The sequence below is a fragment of the Dinoponera quadriceps genome, unplaced genomic scaffold (assembly GCF_001313825.1).
Source record: "Dinoponera quadriceps isolate SergipeBrazil2010 unplaced genomic scaffold, ASM131382v1 scaffold5768, whole genome shotgun sequence".
In the NCBI taxonomy this organism is placed as follows: Eukaryota; Metazoa; Arthropoda; class Insecta; order Hymenoptera; family Formicidae; genus Dinoponera; species Dinoponera quadriceps.
In genome coordinates, this window is record NW_014559664.1 from 14,150 (window position 1) to 25,505 (window position 11,356).

Sequence of the window (11,356 nt, forward strand, 5' to 3'; positions counted from 1 at the left end):
ATGATAATATACTTGTTTATTTAAGAGAATATTTATCATTGATTTGAGACTACTATTGTACTATGTACGTTTAATACAAAGTAGGAATTTGCTAACTATTAGTACATAACTTACTCACGATTAAACAGTATTTGTTTTATGCACATTGCAGCAGGGACGAAAATAGTGGAGCAAATCCTGCACACATGAAAGTTTAAGGAAAAGGAACATTAGAGATGTCAAATTAAATGTAGAATAATGTTAAGAAAATAAGCATAAGGAATTTGACAAAAATTTAAAATTTACTACCCGTATGCAATATAAAAAGAATATATTTAACATTATAACTTGATATCTTATAATACATTGTTTTCATACCGAGGATATATACAGGGTGTCCGATAATTTTCTCGGTATCTATGTTGTACAAGTAGAACAGATTAAACTGAAAAAAGTCATTATTAACCTGCGATGCTCGCGTTTTCGGTCGTTTTCCTGTTAACGTCGCGTTCATCATCCTGCTTCTCGGTGGTTCGTCGCGAACAAACGACGGCGGTAACCCTTTTTCGAAGTCTGGTTTCTTCCTCACGTCGGCTAGAGGGTTCTCGAACGGTCAAGCTCGTCATAGTGGCGGTAGACCCAAAGCAGCTCGTCGGATTGTTCGTTATAATAATTGTGAGACAATTCTTGTTAAGGAAATAAGCAAAAGCTTTATTCTGGGTTCTCGACCACTGATCGGTTGTTACAGTATATTAATATGTGAGCGGATGTCAGCTCGGTGCTTTAAACGGTCTTTTTCGTTAGGCAATAGATGCGTCTGAACGTGTTGTTGATATTTCGACGGTCGCGATATGTTTTGACGGGTTAGCCTACTTTCGGGTTTCACAGTAGACGGATTCACGGGACGGCGGACGCGGTTATGTACACGCGGCGATGTATACACGTCTGACGTGAACGAGTAAATGGTCGGTAGAATTGCAGGGAGCGGGTGCGATTTTGACACGTCGTTGATGTTGTGTCGCGGTGTACCCGCTTAGCGTTTCGTTACTAGAACGTCGATTTAACGATGCATCGGAGAGAGCGAGACGGTAGCCGTACGCAGGCGGCACAAGACGGATGCACTCTCCGATGTGATTGTCCCCGGGGGGAGTGGAGCGCGATCGGCGCTACCGCCAGGAGGCATTCAGCGATGTCTGTGGCTCTCTTGCGTCAGTCTGCTCCCCTCGGCGACGCGAGTTTTCGGCGTGAGTGGTGAATGCGAGGCGGCTGCTAGGCAGCCGGCGGAGGCCAAGTTTGGTAGGGCATGTAAGTTTGTCCCCGAAGAGACAAAACCGAGAAGGTTCGGCAGAGATGGCGCAGTCGCTACCCCGGACTTGTCAGGTTTCCGTAGTCGGTGGCCGTGAGGTGGATAAGGCCGGAAACTCCCGTAGGAGACGGCGAACACACCGCTCTGAGGTAGATGGAAACCCGGTGCCCGTGACTTTCGCGGGAGAGACGGCGAACTCAATACCTCGTGCTTGCCGGTAGGAAGGACATCGAGTGCGGCTGCGAACACACAGCTGAGACGGCGCACACACCGTCACGGTCCCTCAACTTGGAGGATCGGGATCCGGAACAGCCTATGATCTTCTTAATCCGGCTGACTCCGGTGGAATTGGTTTCGATGCTCCGGCAGATCGGGTTTTTATACCGCTTTTAGTCGGTATTTTGCCGAGTAGCGGAGCGTTTGTTTTTGTTTAGACGCGCACGTGATCACACATCATTAACGAGGTGTGACACATGCGCGCTTTGCGACAGTTTATGTGACTCAAAGCGCCGGTAGCGGCCCTACGGTTGGTCGGTCGGGTCGCAGGGAGGATTTCGGTGCGCATTCACTGTTACAAACCAATTACCATTAACAAGAGTTATGTACCATTTTGAAAAATTCACTATATTATATAAGGAATTAATTATACAATATGAGCTTTTATTCAGCAATTAATCCACGGGGAGCGATTAGACGGATTTTGTATAAAGAGGAAATCTATGAGCACCACAATATTAGCCGTATATAATTAACACGATATGAATAAAAAGAAACATTATTACAGGTTATTGCATATAAATCTAATAAAAATATAGAGACCGATGCAACAAATTTATATTTTTTTAACCTAAAAACTTTTTATAAACATAAACAAATGGTTGTAACCATCTTAACCATTTGAAATGTTGCAAAAGGAGAATCAACAGAATTATAGAAGATTCTCTTAGAAAAAAAGTTTTACTAATTATTATCACGTTATTTTTGTTAAAAAATTTGGTTATGAATCCAGTTTCTAATTTGTGGGATGGAACGGCGGCTTAAACATTTGTTTTTTATCATGATCTCTGTTATTTGTTTTTCCGAGGGTAGACGTTTATCCTTCAATTCACGTTCAAAATTTTAGTTACTGTATCAGATTCTTCTTGTATCAGCCTAATCTATTTGTTCTTTATTTTATACAGTATCAGCATATGGTGATACTGTATAAAATAAAATGTACAAAATAAATTGTATATTACGAGAAATCTAACATAGGGTAAGAAATATAATTATTTGAATATTATTCTCATATATGTACTGCTCTTCCTCTTACTTATTGCATCACAGATTGTGCGCCAGAATTATTGCCACTATCCACGTAACATTCTGTTTTCCATGTGTCGCTTATTTAAAATTAGTCATATCTGTGTAAATTTGCAATTTATCTTATTCACCGTGTTCAGTATTGACAACTTCTTTTTAAATTATTTTAAACTATCGTGACATATTTACTATGTCTATTTGTGAAATATACTGAAGACAATATTGTATATGTGTACATTTACAATGACGCCTATAATTTGTCAGTTGTTTTATATCAGGATCTAATAAATGCAACGTAATGCATTTGGTTACATTATATATTGTCGTCGCGCACGCGACGAATAATCAGAATGCTGCAACGTACACGCAATTCAGCGTTATAATTAGCAAAGGTACATTTATCGTATTGTTATATTAGAAGAATAAAGAAAAGACAATGCATGCCATGAGTTCTTGTACCAAGTGTAGAAGTTTAAAACCAGAATTTTTTTGTAAAAATTACACGTCTGTTGTTTGAAAATGATAAAAAATATTTTATTCGAAATAATGTCCATTGCTATTTATACATTTTTCCCACCTCTCCGGCAGTTTATGAATGCGACGCCAAAAAATCATTTCTTCTTTTGAAGCGAACCAGCTATCGAGCCATTTTCGTACATTTTCATACGAATTGAAGCGTTGTTCAGNTGCTCTTCATTTTTCACGTCAAAATCACCACTTTTGAATTTTTTCAACCACTCGAAACACTGTGTTTTACCAAGATCATGTTCACCGTAATCTTCGACAAGCATTCGATGCGATTCTGCATCAGTTTTCTTCAAATGATAACAAAAACCAATGCTGTCCGCAAATCGTAATTCGTAGGCACAAAACTCGACATGTTTAAAATTATAGAAAAATATACCTGTGTATGGAACTTGGGTTGATGTGTGTTGAAAATCTTCGTCAGCTATTAGAGGGAAATGATGGCGTTGCAGAAGTGGTCTCACGGTCCCTAAACTGATGGCTAGCACCATCTATAAGGAAATTCCGGTTTCGTACTTCTACACCTGTTATATTNTACACGTCTGACGCAAACGAGTAAACGGTCGGTAGAGTTGCGGGTAGCAGGCGCTGTGTTTTGACGCACGGTTTGTTGTCGCTTTTTGACAGCGTTGCGCTTGTCTCGGTGCTGTTTCTCCGCGATGTCGATTTAAACGAGCCGGAGAGTGCGACACGGAAACCACGCGCAGGTCGTACGGAAACGGAGGCACTGTCCGAGCCTCGGAGATCCCGCGGAGTCGGCACGGTTGGCACGGCAGCCAGGAGGCACCCCGTGGTATCGGGTTGCGCTTTAGTGTCGTCGTATAATCTCCGCGGAGGCCACCACACCAGGAGATCGCGAGAGATACGTCACGCAACGGTGCCGCCACCGGAAATACCTTGACAGCGCCTAGGAGACTTTCCCTCGCGAAGAAAAACGGGGCCGAGAAGGTTCGGCAGAGACGGCGAACGACGCCACCTCTTTACCTATTAATTCCCCTCGTCGAGGTTTGCTCCCGCGTGTGCTTAGCCTAACTTACGGACTATGCTTCGCTCGCTCGGTTGCTCGCGTGCAACCCGAGGTTGGCGCGGTGAACGCGAGGTACACGGTGTCCCTTTCGGTCGGCGGTGACTTGGCCAAGAATATTCGGCTGAGACGGCGCAGTCGCCACCCCGGCCTTGTCTTGGCCAGATGTCGGTTGGTCGGAGGTCGGATATACGAGGGTGGTCCCTGAAGTACCCGACCCAACAAAGAAAACACAAAAATTTTGGAAAAAATTGTATTTATTTTTCAACATAATCTCCTTTCAGCTCTATACATTTTTTCCAGCGATATTCAATAAGTTCGATACCCTTTTTATAATAAGAACTGTCTTGCTCTTCAAAATAGCCATTAACTGCCGACATTACTTTTTCATCGTTGGAAAATCTTTGACCACTGAGCCATTTCTTCAAGTTTGGAAACAGAAAATAATCCGAGGGGGCGTTTGTTGCTGTGAAACTTCTCTAAATACACAATTGAAACATCTTCACGACACTGTTTTTTCTCGAGTGTGAGCAAACGCGGCACCCATCTTGCACACAGCTTTCTCATGTCCAAATTTTCATATAATATGCGATGTACCGCACTTTTCAAATGCCTACTATGTCTGCTAGCTTGCCCACTTTCAGTCGACGATCATCCAGTACCGCTTTGTGGATTTTCTTCACCATTTCTGGAGTCGTCACCTCATTTGGTCGATCACTGCGATGCTCGTCTTGGCAGCTTGTATGGCCTCGTTTAAACTCTGCTACCCAATATTTTACTGTTGTAAACGAAGGAGCAGACTCACCCAGAGTAGAATCCAGTTCAGTTTTTATATTGGTTGGGGTGAGGCCTTTCAAGTAAAAGTATTGTATCACATAACGATGACCAATTTTCTCCATTTTCACAATTTCACTGAACACGTTCACTATTGATGGCTGCCAAACAAATACTAAACAACGTGACGTCTTCAAACTTGAAACATATGCTTTATAGATTGTGTACTTTCTAATACAGTTATATTTTTCAAACAACTACCGCAATCTCTAGGTCAGGTCGGGTAATTCAGGGACTACCCTCGTAAACCGGGAACTCCCCGAGGAGATGGCAATACACCGTCCCGAGGAATGATGGCGAGTACGGCTGCGGACGCGCAGCTGAAACGGCGAACGCACCGTTTCCGTTCCTCGGCAGAAGGATCTTAGGGTGCGGCTGCGAATACGCAGCTGAGACGGCGAACATACCGTCTCGGTTCCTTGGCAAAAAGGATCACGAGTACGGCTGCGAATACGCAGCTAGGTCAGTGAATGCACCGTCTCGGTTCCTCGGGCTGGAGGATCGGTATCCGGAGCAGCCTGTGAACGTATCGCTCTGGCTGACTCCGGCGGAATCGGCCTCGATGCATCCGCCGGTCGAATTTTATATCCGATGGCGTACCGGTGTTTATGTTTGTTGACACGCACGTGATCTTGCTTCTGGCGGAAGCGCGTCACGTGCGTTTCGTGTGAGGTAGTGTGGCGCAAAGCGCTGGTGAGCGACCCGACGAATGGTCGGTCGGCTCGCGATGAACAACGGTGCAAACGCACCGTTACATGCTTTGAACGAGGATAATGAAAGGTGCACAGGAATAAAGGAGACGGCTCTAAGATCACAAGCTTTTCAAGAAATGTTAACTTCAGAGGTCACCTATTTACGATAACTGGAAATTTTGGTAGAGGTAAATTTCAATGTAATTTTATTTAAATAGTCATGTATATGTTATTTAAATTTTATCATTAACGTATGTGTGTGTGTGTGTGTGTGTGTGTTTCTTCAGTTTTTCTTGCAACCTATTCTCGAAAAAATTTACTGAATCTTCCACTGTTTCTCACTCTATTGGACAACATATAAACGTTTTACAGTATAACCGGAGAATTAGAAACAGAATTAAAACAAAATCCTGACTGTATAGCCGAATTATTTTACAAGTTCGCATCATTCTTCAAGCTGTATTAGGTTAATGCTTAAGATAACACACAAGTGCTAAATCTGCTACAGGTAATTATCGAATATCAAGAGAATTTATTAATCTTTAAATGGAAAGTTAGGTCCTGGAAGAGTATGTACGCAACAAACATCGCTTACTCGTGCACTCGCGAGGCCTAAACGTACCGGTAGATCTGCAGATCAGGTCGAAGTCCGGAGAGGCCCATTTACTCCGATCGCAGAACGTACGTTAAGTGGTTCTTTATTTACGTCAAAGAACTTTATCCCTTTACCTGGGATAGGACTATATGAGAGTGTTGAAAGGGGAATTCAGATTTAAGTAATTGAATGGAAATGAATAAATAATTTTAACAACTTGGTTAAATTTAGGGCATTTTGAATAAAACAGTTTATTAATTATACTAATAACATAATTTGGTTCTCACATGGTTTAATAATATTGGTAAATTGATGAGAAAAGTCATTGTAAATGATACAATATTTAAAATGTAAAATGTTTATCTAAAGATAAAAAATGAGATATGTGGGTTGACATTAAACAAATTTTTATAAATCAGCATTATTGGAATAATGCAAATACAAGATGAAGATTAAAGTAAGATTAAATAAAAAAGTAATCCGTGCAACTTAATAAAATCGAATTTAACACAACAACAATTTTTAACATATCGGTATGGCGAGAAAAACATCATTATATAATATAAGGAAGATAATAATTACGCAGTGTATGTGTGTGTTTTGTGGAGTGAAGTGGGATTTGAGATTGGATTGAAATTATTAAAAGTCATGTTTAAATATGAAATAGAGACTTACGACTTAGGTGAATCAACTGCGGTGAATAATATGTAGAACACGTGTTCGTTGATCATGGTGTACTGGATTTATGGGATCCCGGAATACCGAGAGAAATAGTTCACTTAAGAGACCCCGAATTGCACATCAAGTTGTTCGGGGGAAATTCCGGTTTCTTACTTCTACATCTGGTAAATGATTGCAAAGGGAACATTAATATGTAGTTAAATGATAATTAAACACAATAAATTGACTTGTAATGAATTATAATGATTTAGAATAATAAGATATAATAAATTAATATAGTAAATGATATTGAATTATTATAAATTTTAATAATAAATATATATTCGTCGGTTTAACGAACATTCAAGTTTGGCATACGTTTGGCCAAGTCCAACACAGCACGCCTGCCGACTACATTCAGTGTTGTAGCTGATTTGATGTCGTTATTAAAGCGTATACTCGCCGCGAAATGGAATATTAATGATATCTGTAATGAAATGTAAATGTAATCTTCACAATTTCCAAGATCACGTTTGGGATCAGATTTCAAGTATCAGATTTGAGTAAATCATGTTCAGTGAACACCAACAATCAGTAACATCTCATAAATGTTATATTTATATATATATTTTTTTTCTCGCTTAACAATGTATCTGTTATATAACGCGCATTATATTTACATTATTGAGTGAGCAATCATAACATTGATGTTACGTTACTGCTCGTTGGTGTTTCTTGGGTATGTACTTTTTGTACGAGAAATTTTTTTGTTGGAACTTCACGATTAAATTCCTTACCTCGTGCGTTAATAAATCCGTGTCACCTTTCGTGAATCCCAAGTCTATTTCGTATAATTCGCCGACCACTGGCACGATTTTGCATGAAAGTTCTCTTCCTTCACTCGAATAGCTATGGTTCCGTCATATCGTCACGTAAAAATAACTTATGACAATGTTGTAAAATATTATTACGTATTATTTATGCTTACGGGACTATAAAATATCTCGTCCAGCCGAGTCGCGGCGCTCTCGTTTTTTTTTTCGAACACACCATTAGATATATCTTAGAGACGTCGGGACAACTTTGCAGCAATTTTTCTATCAAAATGTTCCCAAGGACACCCATTCTTCTTGATTTTATTCATATTATTATATTAGGTCTAGTAAAAAGTAATCCCATTATTTTTCCAATAGAGGGCTTTACTAATCTGTATCTCGCGTTGTATAAGTCCGATCGGATTACGCCAGATGGCGTTAGAAAGATAAGATTTCGTACTAAAAAAACCCTCTCAAACAGTTTTGTGATTGCTTGACTCAGTATTGTTTGAGCGCGCGTCAAAGATGGACAACAGCAAAAGGAAAATACGCCATATTTTACAGTTTTTTTTCGATAAAGGCGAAAACGCAAGCCAGGCGGCTAAAAATGTCAATAGTGTTTATGGTCTTGATACTGTAGGAGCCAATCACGCGCAACTTTGGTTTCGTCGATTCAGTTCCGGGAATTTTGATGTCANTATTGTAACTATGTTAAATAAAGCCTCCAATATGATACAAAAATAATGGATTACTTTTTACAAGACCTTATATTTTTCGATGATACACAATTATTGCTCATCGTATCACATATGATCGTGTTGCATTCAGACGCAGTTAATACCTGTAATGAAGATCGACTAGCTCGCATAGAACGTTTGTATTGGCGTTTGCCGAATCGTGACGTTGCTGTTCCTACAATGGACCATGTTAGATTTATTGTAATTGCTTGACGTCTTTATCACAGGTTACATAACACCGAAACATGAAAAAGGTATAGTTATTCGCGTATTGATATTGTAAAAAAAGGGCATTTATTGTTCGGACGGTAGATGGTACATCTTATGTTGAATACAGGAGTCTTAGTAAATATAGGTCGAAAACTCAATCGTTTCTGAGATATAAACAATTTTGTATATTAGTAACTTGGCTGTAAAAGTAACAATGTTCTGCTGAATTTTCAAATATGGTCTATTCTCGCTTCGATATTACAAATATATTCTCTTGATATTGCATTAACGCATTATCACTTGTTTCGATCATCACAAAACGATTTGAATTGGAAAATACTTGCATTTTTAGAAATCACCGAAAACCATCTTTCTTCCCTCTTCAACGTAAAACCGAGGTAGTTTTATCAAAGTTTTCATATGCTACCAAACTGTTCTGAAAATTTTATAGAAAATGACGATGATTACATAATTGATTAATAAAACGATTTTATATACAAAATTTCTTAAATTTTTGCACTCACCCAGTATTATAACGTCAACGGCTCTGAGATCGAGCACTCTCAATTGCGTGACTTGCGAGAGCAGCAGAGGAAAGAATATAAATAGTCGTCCCAAGCAGCACGTAAACGTTCGAGGAACGTTCGCTTTATATTCATTTGGTTTGGTTATTTTCAAACAAAGTGGGATCGAAGAACATACGTTTTAGAATCTTTATTATATATCTTACGTAGCAAAAGTGTCACAGTATCACAATTACGCTGCTCTGTTACAATCCATTTTTTAATTAAAATATATACATCTTGAAGTTTTATTACGTCTACATTTATGTATGTATAAATATGTTTTAGCAACTAATATATTTTTAAAATAATTTGTTATAAAAAGACATAAACTTCAAGATATATATATTTTAATTAAAACATGGTACTGTAACAGAACAGCATAATTATGATACTGCGACACTGTTGTTATATAAGATATATATTAACCCATTTACATAATGACTCTACTTACGTTTCTATGTTCAGACATCAGCGGCGTTCAACTAACGGTTGGCCCGTATCACCACGCGCGTATATCGACAGTTTTATTATTTTCGTTAACTTCTACAGTACACTCGTTCTATTGTGCACAGTAAACTTCTACAGTAAATGACTTCCAAAGAGTTTGTATAATTAATTTAACATAAATTTGTTAGGAATACAATGGAAATAGCTCAAATGCTCACAGATTGATGACAAAACTTGAACTGTGTCATATGTGGAATATTCCGCGAGCGGTGATATAAGAAATTCGCGGCTCGTGGAATATTCCGCGCTCGGTGATAGTAGACGATCGTCATGCGCGGAATATTCCGCTTGCGTATGCAATGGATTAAAGGTTCTAAAACGTATGTTCTTCGAACGTTCCAACTTTGTTTGAATATAAATAAGCCAAGTGAACATAAAGCGAACGTTCCTCAAACGTTTACGTGCTGCTTGCTATAGAGGGTAGAGATAGAGTTAATATACAATAGATATATAGAACATAAAAATAGATCAAGCTTAACAAAAATTATGTAATTAATTAAACAAATATTTCAATTTCCTAATTAAAGCGCAAATCATGTCGTGAATTTGAAAACGTTTTAAAATGATCTTTGATCTGGAGAATCTCACGATAACATTTGTCACCGCGAAGCAATGTTGCATCGGCTCGCCATGCAGTAGGCTCGCCAGAGGCGTCGCGCGATACATGCGCCCGTCGTGACGTCGATGCTTGCGTAGAAAAAATCCAGATATTATCTGTAGAAATGCATATGTAGCACTTATTCTAATTCTCTGCGATATTCCGTTGCGCAATAAAATCACGATGCGCACAATATCACGTTAATTGCCTATCCTCACTACGAACTCTACGGCTGGTAACATCTGAAGTCGATGTTTTTCCCCGATAAACGGTATCTCGGGAGAGAATTTTTTAATTTTTGCTCAACGACTGACGCTTGTTTGTCTCTGGTGAATGGTTTGCAATGGGAAATTTTTGGACTCGAAACTTGTACATGAAATAATATGACGTCGTCCTCGTAATATTACTCGTTCGCAGCGTGAAATCTTTGCGAAGAATTCGCGTGATAATGTAGAATGTTTGCGGCGGTGCAACACAGCGCGCGATCATAATATTTTTAAATAGATCGTGGTTGCACCGGTTTATCCTTCGCATTAATAATGTTCGACAGCAGGTTTGCAATATTTACGACTTCCACCGACGACGGGACAGTTTGTTTAACGCAAGATAATTGCTACTCTTCCTGCATTCAGACACGTTGCTTGTGTCAAATAACGAGCTGTTCGGGCTGCATCACAATGTTAATTCCGACGAGCTGCAAATTAAATCGCGCGGAATGATGCGCTTAGGATCGTAGCTTCGATTTCCTCTCTCTCTCTCTCTCTCTCTCTCTCTCTATCTTTCTTTCTCGTGGTAGCGTTGTTATTGCCAAAACTCGGACCTAGCGAAAGAGATTCACGGGATAAATAGCATGTGTGTCATCGCGATTTGCGTAAATTATTTTTAAAGAATCGATGACGCGAAGATAACACACGCAAGGCGCGAACATAAAATGCTATAGGGCCTCGCATACATTCTAATTGTTCAAAATTCTAATTGAAGTCGTTAATGTTATCATGCTCATCAT

At 39.3% G+C, this 11,356-nt stretch overlaps 1 protein-coding gene and 1 long non-coding RNA gene across 3 annotated transcripts; both read right to left on the reverse strand.

Annotated features, from left to right (window-relative positions):
- Positions 1-6,860: 6,860 nt before the first annotated feature.
- LOC106750412 (putative fatty acyl-CoA reductase CG5065) lies at positions 6,861-8,121 on the reverse strand. 2 transcript variants are annotated; one of them, XM_014630739.1, is made up of 4 exons: positions 7,906-8,121; positions 7,715-7,826; positions 7,296-7,404; positions 6,861-7,099 (listed from the first exon to the last, which is right to left on the reverse strand). In XM_014630739.1, exons 1-4 carry the CDS (start codon positions 8,040-8,042, stop codon positions 7,059-7,061), a joined length of 399 nt encoding a protein of 132 aa, XP_014486225.1. In that variant the 5' UTR covers positions 8,043-8,121; the 3' UTR covers positions 6,861-7,058. The 2 variants fall into 2 exon arrangements, with proteins under 2 accessions (XP_014486225.1, XP_014486227.1); XM_014630741.1 differs by having other exon boundaries at positions 7,279-7,404.
- A 335-nt stretch (positions 8,122-8,456) lies between these two features.
- Positions 8,457-11,312, reverse strand: LOC106750410. Its single transcript, XR_001374939.1, has 3 exons — positions 9,697-11,312; positions 9,204-9,326; positions 8,457-9,115 (listed from the first exon to the last, which is right to left on the reverse strand). It is a non-coding gene; the product is annotated as an uncharacterized LOC106750410 (long non-coding RNA).
- Between the last annotated feature and the right edge of the window lie 44 nt (positions 11,313-11,356).